Source organism: Apis mellifera, linkage group LG1, assembly GCF_003254395.2.
Source record: "Apis mellifera strain DH4 linkage group LG1, Amel_HAv3.1, whole genome shotgun sequence".
Classification (NCBI taxonomy): domain Eukaryota; kingdom Metazoa; phylum Arthropoda; class Insecta; order Hymenoptera; family Apidae; genus Apis; species Apis mellifera.
Genome location: NC_037638.1, coordinates 9,720,795 through 9,739,392, shown reverse-complemented (window position 1 = coordinate 9,739,392; position 18,598 = coordinate 9,720,795). Strand labels below are relative to the sequence as shown.

At 26.2% G+C, this 18,598-nt stretch overlaps 1 protein-coding gene and 1 long non-coding RNA gene across 3 annotated transcripts in view; both read left to right on the top strand.

Annotated features, from left to right (window-relative positions):
- Nucleotides 1-5,950, top strand: part of LOC409701 (zwei Ig domain protein zig-8) — an 83,822-nt gene extending 77,872 nt beyond the window's left edge. The window contains exons 5-8 of one of the 2 annotated variants that reach the window (XM_393199.6): nt 3,057-3,243; nt 4,213-4,334; nt 4,556-4,611; nt 4,678-4,913. In XM_393199.6, the coding sequence (XP_393199.3) occupies nt 3,057-3,243; nt 4,213-4,334; nt 4,556-4,611; nt 4,678-4,704 (392 nt within the window). In that variant the 3' untranslated portion in view covers nt 4,705-4,913. Of the gene's footprint in view, nt 1-3,056; nt 3,244-4,212; nt 4,335-4,555; nt 4,612-4,677; nt 4,914-4,957 lie in introns of those variants that run through there. The other variant, XM_006568491.3, reaches the window with a different exon arrangement.
- A 3,161-nt stretch (nt 5,951-9,111) lies between these two features.
- On the top strand, nt 9,112-14,035 carry LOC102653825. Its single transcript, XR_003306525.1, has 4 exons — nt 9,112-9,234; nt 9,422-9,530; nt 13,114-13,222; nt 13,923-14,035. It is a non-coding gene; the product is annotated as an uncharacterized LOC102653825 (long non-coding RNA).
- The last annotated feature ends 4,563 nt before the right edge of the window (nt 14,036-18,598 follow it).

Sequence of the window (18,598 nt, the reverse complement as noted above, 5' to 3'; positions counted from 1 at the left end):
TCATTTGTTTTCATCAGATTCGAGACACGGCAGGAGTCGAAAATATCGTTCTCTTAAGAGTTTAAACGAGATATGCAAAAACTTTAGGGTGGTATCGAAACTACCCTATCGTTTCAGCGATTTTTATTCTCTCGCGTATCGAAACTCTGAAAAGATGCGCCTCACGGAACGCTAAAGAACTCTTTTATCTCGAAAAAAGAAACGAAGAACACGAAGACCAACCCTGTTTTCTTCGATATCGGTCGAAACAAATCTTGATCGATCGAACTCGTCGATACACCTGAGAGGAACGAGAGTTTATCAGTCGAACTAGTTACCGTTTAGAGAATTTGTGTTAATTTAAAATAATACATCCTCTCTTTTTTCAATATATATCAGAGAGATTTTTAAAATTTTAGATGGAATATAATATTCAAAATATTATTCAATATAAAAATTGAAAAAAAAAAAAAAAACAATCTTTGAACGACATTCTGAGTATTCTTTTACTTCAAAATTTCTTTTAAAACAATTTATTTATTAATCAAAATTATTATAAGATATTTATAAGAAGTATATATTATTATTATATAATATAACATTTATATTTTATCTAGATAATTATTAATAAATTATTTTAAAGAAACTGAAAAGGAAAGTCTCAGATTCTCTCTCAGGAAATTTTTATAATTTAAATATAAATTAATAAAATAATCAATGAAAGAAATGTACAAACTCATGTGGAAATTATTTTGATCAAATATACGTAGAATATTTCAAAGAGACATCGGCTCAAAGTTTTATTTTTAAAAAATGCATATTGCACCGTCCAAAAACTTTCGTCTCACTCTCGGTAATTCGGTATCATTGACGTCGAGACTCTCGACTAAAACGGAAAAGGAAAACATCGAGAAAATCCTTCGTTCCTCTTTCCCATTTTCTATCCTGCATCGTTCCATAAATCGATGCTACGGATCTCCTCGCGACACTTTCCGCTCGTTCGAACGCACGAGCCTCGCATACGATATGAATCACGCGGAGAGGAGGAGACATGCGTTCAATTAGGTCGTGAAGTCTTATAGTAAAGCTCCACGATCGATAGCGACATCACGGAAGCGATAAAATAATTTCCTGGCACGATTTTATCGTTGTCAAAGATATTTAAGATTCCTCTGATCAGGAATCGTATGATTGGATCGGATTATCAGGATCGAAATTTTTACTCAGGGAATTCTACAGAAAATAGAATAGGGAATTTATTCGAGAAAGTGACGAGAATAATTGTTCTCTTTGTCGTTCTTTTTTATTGTTCTTTTCTATTTGTTAATTGATTTGACGTATGATGTTTGTTCGAGTTAGGATACGCAAACTTTGGAGATATATACATGGCATGGATCAATGGCGTGATAGTTTTTTCGTTATGCTCCATTTTCTTCTGCTTGTACCTCTTAGATAGGATAGATTAATTAATGATTATAATGATACTTAATAGTTTAATTGCTTCGTTCGTTCATGGCTATTTTATTATATTTAAGGGATGATTGATTGATCTATAGAAAATAAAAAAAATAAAAAATATTATGACTAAATGAAAAGTTTAAATGAATTATTTGTTAGAGGCTCGAGATGAAGCACGAATAAAAAAATAGTATAGGTCAATAATTTTTAGATAAATAAGGGCAGAATTAGTAATTTATTAGAATGACAATTAAGTAGAATGAGTAATAGTATAAATAAATAATTTTTTAAAAATGTAGCTCAATAATTTTTCACTTGATCAATATTGATCTAATCATCAGATAAGTAAATTTATAAGTTATATAAATAAATTACATTCTTACTTTTATTTCAAATTATTCAACAATTAACAATTGTAGATTCTCTTTTTGATATAATAATAAATTTCTTCGCAGAATATTATGTTCATATAACAAGAAAAATGTGTAATTTACTCTATTTTTCATATGCAATAGATAACAAAAAAAAATTCGTCACATTCAACAAAATGTTTGAATAATAAAACTTTTAGATGGAAAAACTTTAAGCACCAAAGTTTTATCTTACCATAAAATCATTTTTAACGCTCATATCCGTGCATAAAATCATCGCGTACCAACTAAATCACATTTTCCAGTTTGCGGTTCAAGATGTACACAAAACACAGACGCGTTTTCCGGCAGCGATGCTGAAACGACTTTGAATTTCGTGCCCGGAAAGATTCAATTATGTCGGTGGAATCTTGCGGAAGCCCACAGAGAAGAAGATTGCCGTGGAAACAGGAGCACGTATCGTGTCACGTATTTCCTCTCGTTCTATATTTCTTCTTATTTTCATCTGTAAGGAGGCAACACCTTGTTGTTCTCGCTCTCTCGAAATCTTTTAGCTCGTTCGCTCGCTAATTATCAAAATTATTATTTATATTTTAAAGGGAAAAAGTATAAAAATAGGAGAACATCGTTCGAGATGTTACGGCGTGATTTTCCTTGAAACGATTATGATTGGAGTAAAATTTGGGGCGAGAAATTTGTTGTAAAAGATAGTAAATTATTTTGCAGTAAAAATTTTTCACGAAATTTTTAAACAAAAAAGGGAACGATAAAAAATATAATAAATATAATAAAATAACAATCAATATCTCTATCTCCTCTCTTTAACTATTTTTATATATATGTCATTTCTTCGATCATAATTTTTTCTATATCTTAAATAATTAATTCATGATTGCAGTTTCATCTATCATTTTAATTTCCTTCTCTCGACTTGACTGACAAATGATTGACGTACATCTACACTGTTGCGATCAGTAGTATAAATCAATTATATATCTCTACCTATATTATCATTTTCTTTTATCATAATTTTTCTCTATCTCTAAAGCGAATATACTTAATGATCATAGTTTCTAAAATCTAACGTTTCAATTTTCTTGTCGAACCTATAACTTGATTAAAAATAAATAATTTATGTCTCATTGATTTACATCACATTCGTGTTTAGTCAAGTAGTATAGATCAATCATTTATCTGACAAATGATCAGAATTGGAAAAGAAATACGGAAAAATTTTTCGTTTCCCAGCTCCGGACATAAGGATCCTGGACGAGGCCAGACACGAACTTCGAGATCGGTACTACAAAACCGGAAGTGGTATCGAGCTAGCCTGTGTCGCTCGACCTTCTTGTCCCGACTCCAGGATACCGCATCCTGTCTGGAGGAAAAATGGTGAGACGTTGCCGGATCATGTCAACGTTTATCACATTAATGGGTGAGTATACAGAGAGGAAAAAAAAAAAAAAAACGATGGAATCACGATAGATAAACCGCGTTCCGATTTACGTTCGTGCAATTGTGTCTCCGTACGTATCAGCAAGCATGTAAGCACCGCTTTTATCGAATCGACTCCCCGTTGAAAGCTGTCTAGCGTTTCACCTACACCCTTTCTCGATAACGAGCGAACCGTTTAGTCTCCCTGGAGGCGCTTTTACGAGACGCTCAATGCCCTTGCAATCGCTACATTCCATTTCGACTCCTGTTTTCGTATCCACTCTATATTTTCTTCCCTTCTGTAATATATGTTTTCATCCGTATCGAATTCAGTTATCATTGAATCGTCGATCGAAATAATTGCAAATATATATCCATGATTAATCGATTTTTATTTGATTCGAACGAAGCATCGATTTTAGAGACGCGAGTGAAAAAGAATCGTGTAAGTTTTTTCAATCAATGCATTGTGGATTTTTTTATGCACAATTGTTGATTTATTATGTTGTATATATTTTTAGAAATTGTATTATATCGTCTGAACGAAGTCGTAATCCATCATTTGAAATGGAATGCAATTCCATTTCGTAAGGTTTAAATTGCTACATTTGAATTCAATGCTATCTTACTAAACAAGTCTCATCTATCCATTGATTAAGATCTTGTATGTTTGTTATGGAATAGTATTATGATTTCGTGCCTAATTCAGAGCATTCTCAGAAAATTTGCATAGTTTCTGATATCAAGATTAATATTCCAAATGTACAAGATCAAATTATCTTTCTTTTGAAATTCGAACGAGAGATATTTCATAGCAAGTACGTTCCACTATCGATTTCAATTTTTCACGATATTCGATCCTATCGTGATTCGACATCGAACGTTTGCATATTTTTCTTTTTTTTTTTTTTTTTGGGAAATACATATTGAAATGAAGGTTCAATGTATAACATGACAACTGATTTTTCAGGTCGAACGAAGATCTGGTGACCAAGCTATATATCGAACAGGCGAAAAAGACTGACAGCGGCGAATACTCGTGCTCAGTGAGCCAATTCAGTACCGCCGCGGTGCATATTCACGTCCTGAATGGTAAATTGAATTGAAAGTTATGCGTTTGTATAAAGATTCTCTTATGGTGATTCAGAATAATTCAATGTGAATAAAAAATTTAAGCTTAATAGTTGAAAACATATATGTTATATACTTCATATAGTTAGTCTTCATACGTCTTAAACAAATTTAATTAACAAATTGTGTTATTGAAATTAATTAAAATTTTATTTTTAATTTGAAATTTTGTAAATACATAGAGCACAATGGATTATATGGTGCAATTTTTTCTTATGGCGATTTTTACTTTGAAAAGGTAAAATTAATTTTAAGTTTCATTGTTATTTTTATTATTTTATATTCATTTTATATAATTTTTTAGCATTGCAAGTTAAAATATAATTTCTAATGTGAAATTCAAGATTTGATTTTTATCATCTTGTTGTAAAATATGTTTCCTGAAGTTCAAAACATTTTCATTGAAATGAGAATTTTCTGATTGGGAAAATTTCCTTATAAATGAAGATACTTCCTTATAATTGAAGATACTAATTGAAGAAGAAGAAGGAATAAAATTATGATACTATTTTTATAATTTCTCTTTAAAAAATATAAACATTTTATATTTTCTCCATACTAATATATTTATTTTTTTTTTGCAGGTGAAAAGCAAGCTGCGGTTCATCATGATCAATGGAATGCAGCGCGAACAAATTGCGAAAAATTGAATAACTTGTACACCACAATTGCCAGCTTTGTTTTCCTCCAGACTTGGATGATCAGCTCGTCATGAACCTCATCAAAAAAAAAAACAAAATCTTCAAATTACGATTGCACACTACATATTTCGCATCGCTCTGTATTCATGGATGTCCGCCAAAAAGCATTTCTAGTAACAGATCAGTATTACAATTGACGAAAACTGCCGAATAAACAATTGTACGCAATAAAATAGTATGTACACAATATTAAAAAAAAAAAATATGTTCATATGAAATTGTGAATATTGATCCGATTCATTCGGATTTGGTAAGAAAAATATTTCATGGAAATTTATTTTATGAAACTGGTTGTATCTAAAAAATGTATGTTACAGTTTTTTTATCATTTTACACAATTTTGTGAGATTAGATAGATTAACATTATCTTACTACATCACTATATTAATTTTATATGATATTTTGTAAGAGTTTATATTTTTATTTTTCTTTTCAAATAAAAGTTTGATTAAAATTGATATTTTACAATTAAATACATAGTTTAAATATAAAAATTACTAATTAATTAATTAATTAAAAAATAACGATATCATTGAAGAGGTAACAAAAGTTCTAATAATATTGTAACATGCGTTTATTAGGCAAACCATAAATGTCTTCAAAGAGCAATTGCGAATATTAGTAGTTTAAAGATAAGGAATAATAATAAACGTTCCATTCTTCTCTTCTCGATGGCCTGTACATAAAAATATCTTCAATATTGTATAGTCAAACATTATGCTCGATTGGTCGATCCATTGCGATTTGAAATAATTTTACAAGTATGCAAATCGCTTGCTCTTAATTATGTGTAAATTGCCCGTCTTAAATCGACCAGTTTAGCTATGCGCATACGTTCACGGATAATAAAATATCATTAACTAATTTCATCTAAAATATTCTGATCTCATTCTACCTTCCTTATTCTATTTATTTATTATTGTCCTTATCCTTATTATATTCTCCAAATATTTATTCTACTTAGTTTTTATTATTGTAAAAATTTTTTATTACAGGAAATAAAAGTCAAGAGTATAAAAATTGCCACATAGAAAATATACAACAGCATGATTTTTATAGAAAAAATATTCAATATTTCGAAACTTGTCAACAGACATACGGTAATATATATTATAATTATTATTAATATTATGTAATAATTATTTATACTTTTTAATAATAAATTACATGTATGAAATAAAATTAGAAAGGATACATCGGTTAACATAAGTTTTAAAAATTTCTATCTATCAAAGATATTTTATTCTAAAGAATATAAATATATAAATAAAAATATATAAATAAATAAATAAATATGAATAAAAAATAAAAATAGATTATTAAAATTATAATAAAAAGTAAATAAATATAAATATATAATTAAAAAAGACAATAATTTAAGAAAGGATTATTAGCATATATTTGAATATTTGAATATAAATTTGTAACAGTTTAGACAAGAAAAGCAAATAATGAGAAAAGGAGAGAGATAGAATAAAAATTAGAGAATCAGCGCCATCTCTAGAGTGCCGCAGATTAAACTAATGTAGAGAAGGAAAACAAATAGTGGAAGAAAGATAGAGATAAAATAAAAATTGACGTTTGGCGCCATCTCTCGGAAATGTTTCAGAAGAGATGTTTTTAACACTTGAGAGATGGCGCTGTCATTTAATTCTTAATCTATCACACAAAAACAATAGACATCTTGTAGGATTTTATCATATATTTTCTGTCATATATTTTTATTTAAAGATTTAAAATTTTTCTTTAGTTCTTTAGTTTTAGATTATTTAAATTTATTTATATTTTATTATAATTTTTCTTTATATTTCAGTTTTTCTAATTTTATTTTTATTATTAATTTAATATTTATAAAAATATTTATAAAAATTTATAATTTTATTTTTATTTTTATTATTATACTTTATATTTTTATATTTATTTGTAATAATGTTAATTTTTTTTTAATTTTTTTGATTTTTAGGTTTAATTTTTCTGCTATGTTTGAATCTTTTCTATATTTATTATGTTATGTTACATTTTCTTTTTATATATATATATATTTATATCATTATTATTATAATATTAAATTTTTTTTATGCATGTCTTTTTCAATTCAAAATCTATATTAAAATTCTCCTTTACATATTAATTTTTTTCTTAGATTTTATCTTTCAAATTTAAGCTATATTTACTTTTTATTTTATGCTTTAAATTAAATTCTTTTTTTAAGTTACATCATTCATAATTTATAATTTATAATAATTTATAATAATATAATATTCAATTTTTTCTAAATTTTAAATTCTATATTATGCATTTTTTAATTACTTTTTATGGTATTGATATGGTATATATATTTTATTTATTTAATATAATCATAAATATCATAAACTCTTTTCTTATATATATTGCAGTTTTGTTAGATTTAGGTAATTTTTATAAAATTTATTTAATAAATTTTTACTTTATGTTTATTCTCAATTAATATATATAATACAAATTCTTTCTTAAATTTTTTAGATTTGATTTCCATATGATAATATATTTTGTTCCAATTAGTTTTTGTTTCTCTTTTATGTAATTAACTTCTACTTTGATTTTTTTTCTTATATTTTCATTTATTTTTATATTTATTTAGATTTTATTAAAATTTTTTTCTATATATTAATTATATCCAACATTAATTATTCTATATGTACAATATTTTTCTTATTTGTACATGTATATGATTTTAATTCTTATATAAAGATCCTTTCCCATACCTGGACAAGATAAATGATTTAATTTTTGAAAAAAAATTCTTTTATTCAACATTAAAACTTCAATTTTGGATAGAAAGAAGATAAAATGATTTCTTTCAGTACATTTCGATGCCAAAAAATTCTATCTAACATTAATTTGAATATGTAACACCAATTTTTACAAGAATCTTTTTCTACTTGTTGGCAAAATAATTTAATAAAGCAATTCTTCAGAAAAAATAATCCTTAAATAAATTTTAACTATATAACTATATAAGCAGAAATAGAATAAAATGATCTTCTTCTACCTGTATTAAAATGAGCAAATTCTACTTTTATATAATATATTTCAATTTTTACAAGGATCTTATCCTACTTTCTGATAATTTAGTAAAGCAATTTATGAGCAATTTAAATCATTTTGGATAGACATGCAATAGATTGCCCTTTTTATATTCATATTACAGGCAAGAGATTCTATTTTTGTATATTTCATTTTAATTTCTAGAAGAATCTTCTTCTACATCCTGGCAATGTAATTTAGTAAAGCAATTTTTGAGGAAAAAGTTCAGTCTTTAAATTATTTAAACTTTAAGCAGGAATAGAATAAAATGATCTTTCTCTACTTGTATTAAAGTCAGCAAATTCTGTTTTTATATAATTTATTTCAATTTTTATAAGAATCCTTTTCTAGTTGCTGACAAAATAATTTAGTAAAACAATTTTTGAGGAAATAGTTCAGTATTTAAATTATTTTAACTTTAAGCAAATAAAATGAAATGATCTTTTTGTACTTGTATAAGTATCTGCAGATTCTATTTTTATATAATTTGTTACAATTTTTCCAAGGATCCTTTCCTACTTGATGACAAAATAATTTAGAAAAGCAATTTTTTAGAAAAAGTTCAATGTTCAAATCATTTTGAATAGAGATACAATAGATTGATTTTTATGTGTTCATATTAAAACCAATAGATGCTATTTTTGTACTTTGTTTCAATCTTTACAAAGATCCATTTCTATTTGCTGACAAAATAATTTAGTAAAGCAATTTTCGAAGAAAAACTTCAATCTTTAAATTATTTTCACTTTAAACAGAAATACATGTTGATGATTATATATATTGTTAATAAATTTTTATTATATTTTTAATAGGCAAACTTTTTTTAGCAATTATGCTTTATAAATAGCAAAAATAGTTTTATAAAATATTTTAATTTTTCGCGCAATTTTTAATATACGCATGCGCCACATTTCAGCCAATCAGATCGCTTCTTGGTGGCGCTTCCCGCCATTTTTCTGGTGGAAGTGATTGCAAAGGGACGTATCGCCGATTCGAGATGTATAAATTATGCCTATAAAGTGTGTTTTTTTGTGTTTTGTTATTAAATTATTGTGTGTTCATCTTGTTTAATAATCTGCTCAACAATAGTGAAGGTATATTTCTTTAATATTTTATGATTTTTTGTGATTTTCTCTTTGATCGTTCATTTACCTGTTGCGCCATTAGTAGCTTCTGATATCGAAACGTTTTGAGACAAAATTTGAAGTCAGATATTGCTTTATTTTAATGTAGATTTAATATTATGCATTTATTTTACGTTTTTGATCTTTATTTTTGCAGATTATCTTTTAATAACGAGGATGTCTTTGGATTTGCATTCGATGTATTTGGAGCTATGACGTCATCGAACAATTCTACGACGCAATTCGAAATATTTTCTATAAATCAGGTAAAATTTCATTTATATTTATAAAAATATATTTATATCTATACACGATTAGGTTTTTTATTATTTTTCGTAATCATATTGAGATAAAAGAAATTTATTACGTTCAATTTCAGTGTGTGAAAACGAATTATCTGGTGACGCATATTTTTTTATAAATATATGTAACTACATATGTAACTATCCGCATATTTTGTCTATATTTGTCTTTTTCTTTTGTTTATATTTTGCTCGAAGTGAAACATTTCGTATGATATTGCGTTTCTAACAAATTCGTGTTTACATTTCGAACTTGTCGACCGAACGTATCCCCTCTCTAATTTGTAATTCGATATAGGTAACCGAATGGAGAAATATTATTGTACGTCGATAAATCGTGGCGATTAGATGTTTAGAAATTTTCTTCATATTGTGGTCTATTTAATATATTTATTTTATAATATTTATTTTATACTTACTTCTTTATCGTTCGTGTGTTCTTATTTAACTAATATTATTATTTTATTTTATTTCTTTTAATATTTTATTCAATATAACTCTTTGGTACTAAAATCACTTCAATTTTTTTTATTCATTTATAATTCGATTGCCAAGTTACAAAAAACATTATTTAATTCAAGTTATTTCATTTAATTGTGATATTTTAATACAATCTTAACTTCATATATGTTATTTATTTATTTCAAAGCTTTGATTTTCTTTTTGTACAGAATAAATGGTAAAAGAAGAATAAAAGAATCTTTTTCTACTTGTATTAAAGTCAGCAGATTCTATTTTTATATAACATATTTCAAGTTTTACAAGGATCGCTTTCTTCTTGCTGACAATAGTTTAGTAAAACAATTTATGAGGAAAAAGTTCAATGTTCAAATCATTTTGGATAGAAATGCAATAGATTGACCTTTTTATGTTCATATTAAAGCCAAAAGATTCTATTTTTGTGTATTTCATTTTAATTTTTAGAAAATTCTTTTTCTACTTCCTGGCAATTTAATTTAGTAAAGCAATTTTTGAGGAAAAAGTTCAATATTTAAATTGTTTTAACTTTAGGCAGAAATAGAATGATAAAATTATCTTTTTGTACTTGTATTAAAGTCAGCAATTTCTATTTTTACATAATTTACTTCAAATCTTATAAGGATCCTTTTCTACTTGCTGATAGAATAATTTAATAAAGCAATTTTTGAGGAAAAAGTTCAATCTTCAAAATTATTTTAATTTTAGACAGAAATAGAATAAAATGATCTTTTTGTAATTGTATTGAAATCAGCAGATTCTATATTTATATAATTTATTTTAAGTCTTACAAGAATCCTTTTCTACTTGCTGACCAAATAGTTTAATAAAGCAATTTATGAGGAAGAAGTTCAATGTTCAAATCATTCTGAATAGAGATGCAATAGATTGATCTTTTTATATTCAAAGTCAAGACATTCTATTTTTGTGTATTTTATTTTAATTTTTAAAAAAATCTTCTTCTACTTTTTGACAATGTAATTTAGTAAAGAAATTTTTGAGGAAAATGTTCAGTCTTTAAATTATTTAAATTTTAAGCAGGAATAGAATAAAATGCTCTTTTTCTACTTGTATTAAAGTCAGCAAATTCTATTTTATATAATTTATTTCAAGTCTTACAAGGATCTTTTTCTATTTGCTGACAAAATAGTTTAGTAAAGTAATTTATGAGGAAAAAGTTAAATGTTCAAATCATTTTGGATAGAGATGCAATAGATTGACCTTTTTATATTCATATTAAAGCCAAGAGATTCTATTTTTGTGTATTTTATTTTAATTTTTAGAAGATTCTTTTTGTACTTCCTGACAATGTAATTCAGTAAAGCAATTTTTGAGGAAAAAGTTCAGTCTTTAAATTATTTAAACTTTAAGGAGGAATAGAATAAAATGATCTTTTTGTAATTGTATTAACGTCAGCAAATTCTATTTTATGTAATTTATTTCAAGTCTTAGAAGGATCCTTTTCAACTTGATGACAAAATAATTTAGTAAAGCAATTTATGAGGAAAATGTTCAACGTTCAAATCATTTTGGATAGAGATGCAATAGATTGACCTTTTTATACTCATATTAAAGCCAAGAGATTCTATTTTTGTGTATTTTATTTTAATTTTTAGAAGATTCTTCTTCTACTTCCTGACAATGTAATTCAGTAAAGCAATTTTTGAGGAAAAAGTTCAGTCTTTAAATTATTTAAACTTTAAGCAGATATAGAAAAAATGATCTTTTTCTACATGTATTAAAGTCAGCAAATTCGATTTTATAGGATTTATTTCAAGTCTTACAAGGATCCTTTTTACTTGCTGACAGAATAATTTAGTAAAGCAATTTGTGAGGAAAAAGTTCAATCTTCAAAATTATTTTAATTTTAGATAGAAATAGAATAAAATGATCTTTTTGTGCTTTTGTTAGAATCTACAGATCCTATTTTTATATAATTTATTTCAATTTTTACAAAGATTCTCTTCTACTTGATGACAAAATAATTTAATAAAGCAATTTTTGTGGAAAAAGTTAAATCTTTAAATTATTTTAACTTTAGACAGAAATAGAATAAAATGATCTTTTTGTACTTGTGTTGAAGTCAGCAGATTCTATTTTTATATAATTTATTGCAATTTTTACAAGGATCCTTTTCTACTTTCTGATAAAGTAATGTAGTAAAGCAATTTTTGAGGAAAAAGTTTAGTTTTCAAAATTATTTTAATTCTAGACAGAAATAGAATAGAATGATCTTTTTGTGCTTTTGTTAAAATCTGCAGATCCTATTTTTATATAATTTATTTCAATTTTTACAAAGATTCTCATCTACTTGCTGACAAAATAATTTAGCGTAGCAATTTTTGAGGGAAAAATTCAATCTTCAAAATTATTTTAATTTTAGACAGAAATAGAATAAAATGATCTTTTTGTACTTTTGTTAAAATCTGCAGATTCTATTCTTATATAATTTATTTCAATTTTTATAAGGATCCTGTTCTAGTTGTTGACAAAATAATTTAGTAATACAATTTTTGTGGAAATAGTTCAGTTTTTAAATTATTTTCACTTTTAGCAGAAATACGTATTGATAATAAATTTTTAATATATATTTAATAGACAAATTTTTTTTAGCCATTATTTTTTATAAATAGCAAAAATAATTGTTTTATAGAATATTTTAATTTTTCGCGCAATTTTTAATGTACGCATGCGCCATATTTCAGCCAATCAGATCGCTTCTTGGTGGCGCGTCCCGCCATTTTTCTGGTGGAAGTGATTGCAAAGGGACGTGTCGCCGATTCGAGATGTATAAATTGTGCCTATAAAGTGTGTTTTTTTGTGTTTTGTTATTAAATTATTGTGTGTTCATCTTGTTTAATAATCTGCTCAACAATAGTGAAGGTATATTTCTTTAATATTTTATGATTTTTTGTGATTTTCTCTTTGATCGTTCATTTACCTGTTGCGCCATTAGTAGCTTCTGATATCGAAACGATTTGAGACAAAATTTGAAGTCAGATATTGCTTTATTTTAATGTAGATTTAATATTATACATTTATTTTACGTTTTTGATCTTTATTTTTGCAGATTATCTTTTATTAACGAGGATGTCTTTGGATTTGCATTCGATGTATTTGCAGCTATGACGTCATCGAACGATTCTACGACGCAATTCGAAATATTTTCTATAAATCAGGTAAAATTTCATTTATATTTATAAAAATATATTTATCTCTATACACGATTAGGTTTTTTATTATTTTTCGTAATCATATTGAGGTAAAAGAAATTTATTACGTTCAATTTCAATGTGTGAAAACGAATTATCTGGTGACGCATATTTTTTTATAAATATATGTAGCTACATATGTAACTATCCGTATATTTTGTCTATATTTGTCTTTTTCTTTTGTTTATATTTTGCTCGAAGTGAAATTTCGTATGATATTGCGTTTCTAACAAATTCGTGTTTACATTTCGAACCTTCGACCGAACATATCCCCTCTCTAATTTGTAATTCGATATAGGTAACCGAATGGAGAAATATTATTGTACGTCGATAAATCGTGGCGATTAGATGTTTAGAAATTTTCTTCATATTGTGGTCTATTTAATATATTTATTTTATAATATTTATTTTATACTTCTTTATCGTTCGTGTGTTCTTATTTAACTAATATTATTATTTTATTTTATTTCTTTTAGTGTTTTATTCAATATAACTCTTTGGTACTAAAATCACTTTAATTTTTTTTATTCATTTATAATTCGATTGTCAAGTTACAAAAAACATTATTTAATTCAAGTTATTTAATTTAATTGTGATATTTTAATACAATCTTAATTTCATATATTTTATTTATTTATTTAAAAGTTTTAATTTTCTTTTTGTACAGAATAATTGGTAGCATCGTCATAGGATTCGAAGGCTGAAAAATACCAATATGGATGTCATGGAAACGCGGTAAAATTTGAAATCTCGTTCGTATACGTTTTTATTTTGTCATTATTAAATTATTAATGGTTGCTTTTAATTATTTTATGATAAAATTGTGTTTTACTGAAAGAAAATTGAAAAAATTAAAAATTTATTACAAATTTTCGTAGTTTATTATTAGAAAGCAAATTTTAAAATCTAATAATTAAAATTTTATTATGTTTTAGATATTCATAAATATTTGGCAAAATTTTTATTCATATTTTATACGTTAAATTTAAAATAAGATACAGTATTTTCATAACAATTGCTCAATGCAAAGAAGAAGAAAAATATGAAAAGGATATTGTTTCTTCTATCTTTTCCCCATTTTTAATTTAATATTATTTTCAGAAAATAATTGTGACCGCGCGCAATGCGGTTAATAGATTCAGTGTTTGTTTCGCATAGTATATTTAATTTTTTTTAGAGCATAGTTGCTCTATATTAAATTTATTAAAGTATAATAAACGCGAAATTAGAGTCAGTGTTTATTTGCCAATTATAATTTATAGTTCTTTATTTTTATTTTTTTCTTTTTATAAATATTTGTTTTTGATGTAGAGTCAGTGTATCAAGAATGTGAAGTAATTATTTATTAGAAAAGGTAACTATCTTTATTTTAAAATAGTTTTTTCTTTCAATTTATTTATTCTTTGCATTTCACTTTAATTAGTGATCAAGAAATAAATTTTTTGAAATAAAAATTAATTATTTGTCTGTCATTAAACTCTCAGTTTCTGAATTTCAAGTTTTTTCAAGATCTAATTTTATTATTAAAATTTATATTATACATTTAATTATACATTTATATCACATTATTAATTTTGTTATTAAAATTTATTATTTTCTATTTTTAAATTTTAATTTAATTTTTCTCTATTATTATTTCAAAATTTTTTAATAATTCAAGTTATATTTTAAAAAAAAAGTTTTATTTTAAAATAATATATAATATATAATATTTTATTTTTTTGTTAAAGATATTCATGAAGATTTGGAAGATATGGATGTAAATTTTGAAGCATATTTGTGACCGCGTGCAATGCGGTTAATAAATTCAGTGTTTGCTTCGTAACAGTTTTTTTAACATTTCAGTGTACAATAACTCTAATTAATCTTCTATTATCATAATTATCATAATAATAAAACTCTAATTATTATAATTATTCGCGAAACTAGAGTCAGTGCTTGCTCGTCGCCTATGTTTCAAATCGACGTGATAGTAGTCTTTTATTTTTTATTTTATTTTTTTAAATATTCGTTTTCGGTACAGGGTAGAGTCAGTGTTTCTCGAAGGAATAGGGCAATCATCCACCACGCGAAGAGGTAATTATATATATATTACAATTCAACTTTTTTAAATATTGCGTTTTAATTATAATGTTTTTTATTTGTTTTGTTATAATTTCCAGTTCCTGATGATGACTACTTTGACGATGACATCTTGGGCCACGACAATGCAGATTCTTCGCATCATTGGTGAGTCGCATGCATTTATGTTCCTCCGATCATTCAATCATGTCGTAGGATGAAAGATCCGAATCGGCACGAGTGATTGGTTGTATACGTAGATTTTTGCACGAGCATAGTGACCGTGGGTATTTATCATACCCATGAATAGTAACATTTTTTGTGTTTTATTTATTAGATCAGGATAGATCTTCTTGCACGTCGCGCAATTTTTAAGATAATATTGATTAATATTATATAATATACATCTAATTATTTTGATATGATTAGTATGAACGATACAAATTAGTTTGATTGTTTATAGTTGAAAATGCTTGTGTAATCATTTGTAAAATAAAGATTAAACAACTATATGAATCAAACTATATGAATTTAGTAATAAAAAGGAATAATCGAATAAATGAGAAATATTGAATTGATTTTAATTAAATCTTTTGTAGTGAAAAAGGATGTCTTTCAACATTTACATAATGTTGTTATATAATGGATAAAAAAATCAATTATACGATAAAATGCATATTATCATTATTAATATAATAAATAATTTTCAATTTTATTTTTAATCATAATATATAATATAATAAAATATATAATTATTTGATATGTTAATGTTTGATATGTTAAATTTATAATAAGTGTGATATGAATTAAATTAAATTAAAAAATATGTAATTTTTTCCGTAAAAAAGAAATGTATGAAATATATGTGCAAGAAGATATTTCGCGACAGGTAGATTTCTAAATCAAAGCAAGAAGTTTTGCATATTGACTTTTCATTTTCGAACGTATGCTTTGATAAAGAGATCGCCTGAGGTTATTTTCATTAATATTTCATTAATATTTAAAAGATATATAAAAATTAAAGTCAATAATTTTATATTATTAATTATTATAAATAAATATCTTTCTTATTGTATTTTTACTTTTTAAAATTAATAATTCAATAATTCATTAAATTTATTAAATAAAATATTTACTAAAGAATGAAATGAAATGATACAATTTTAGCCCGTTAAATTTGCACTAATACTTTTTTTTAGCTCAGGATTTTCAGGTTTAACCCCTTCCATGTCTATTGCCAGGATCTGTGCCACTCACGTGCCCAAGTGCTACTTGGGTGAGAGAGAGGTGATGGGTATGATGATCTTAGTTTATAAGCTAATAAACATTTTTTAGCGATTGACGATGCGTTAGTGTATCGTGCACGACGTATTTTCCACATTATGTGTGTATGGTTAGGCTGTGGAATTGCGTCGTTTCATTTATCATTTCATAACATACAATATAATTATAAATTGAAATATTTAAAATATTCATTGATTAATGTCAACATTTCCAATAACAATATTTGTACGCAATATTAATTCTTACTTTGAAATTTCAATTTTTGAAAATGATAATGGTCAATAATGATCAAATTTTCATGTTATTTTAATAATTTAATTTTTTAAAAGATATATTTCTTAAAAGAAATTTATTAATAAATATTCATAATTAAAATTAAGATATATACGTGTTTTTATCGCATTTCACGCAATGGTCATTAGCCATCGTCAATTGATTTCAGTGAAAATGGTACGTACCCTTAGAGTGTGAATGTAGTATGCCAAGCTCGGGTGTCGGAGGTGTCCCGGGACGCTTTCCCTAGTGTAGGCTTTTGCGCCCGAGTATTATGCGTGAGAATCGTGGAATGAATGTGTTGGTATGCCTGTTTTGCCATATGTTTAAATATAGGGTTAGGTAGGATAGGTAGTATACTTCTGGTGTGTCTGTTAATTATAAGTAGGTAGGGCCGGGCAGGTTGTCACAGTCTCTGGTCGGGTAGGCGCGTTTTCGCGTGACAACTTGTTTCAGGAAATATAATTTGAAAAATCGAGGATGAAGCTGGAATATACGAATGGAGCATGCCATTCGTATTTGGCTTTATTCATCGATTTTTCGAATTTCCGCGGTCGCGGTCGCGAGGTAAATTCGAAACGAACGTTACGCTCGAGATTCTGCACATATACGATCGGTGGTCATAATTGATAGTTGGTTGTCTATGTGCACTTAGCTTTCGCGATTTAGTCCTTTTTTTTTTTCTTTTTTTCTTTGATTTGCGGTTAGTGAGTCTCGAGCCTAGATTTAAGTTTCAGCGGGCATTGCGCCCGAAGGAGGAAGACCGAAGAGGCCTCGACAAACTGTCACGAAGAGGGGCTGCAACGAATGGCTCCTCATCTTTTGGATCTGTTTTTTGGGTCCAAAGGATGGGAAGTCATTGTTACTATTTTGTCATTGTGCTCGTTTTAGTATACGTAGTAATTGTGTGTTGTGTTGTCTGGCCTATTGCATGCAGGCCCATCATCCAGATCCAGTCATCATGGGCATCGCGATTTTTTATTAGTGTTGCGTTAAATGAGAATCGCGTTTGCATTAGTGTTGCGTTAAATGAGAATCGCGTTTAAAATTATTGTTTTGATAAAATGATGATCATATTTGCTGTAGTGTTGCGTTGTAAAATATATCGCGATTGCTTTTAATTATTTTGTTTATCGATTAATCTATTTTTTATTTTTAGTTTTTTATTCATTTAAACTTGAATTTATCCTGTAGTCTTATAATATATAAATATCGGATATTTGAAGTATTTTTTTTATTGATAATAATAATAATAATAAATTTTATATTAAATTCATTTTAAAGATTAGTGTTGCGTTAATAAATGATCGCGTTGTTTAAAGTAGTGTTGCGTTTATAAATAATCGCGTTTTTTATAATAGTATTGCGTTTATACATTGCCCACGCTTCTTCCATTTGGATTATGGAAGTATGTTCCTGTTTATGAATCATCCAGTGCAATCAAAAGAGTTGCACAAAGATGGTTACACAACGGCAGCCTCTAATATGGCTGCAATTATCTTCCGCTATTAGTGTTGCGTATAATAAAATACGAGTGCGTATAATAAAATTAGTTCATTCAAATTTCGTAAATTATTGAAACACCTTATTGAAGATGTATGCTTCCGCGTCATCATATCTTTTTTCTTTTTTTTTTTTTTTATTGATTAAAAATTACGTTGAAAATAATAAAGCACTCGTCGTGTTTTCTTTTGAGACTTTTGAATATATTAGTGTTGCGAAATG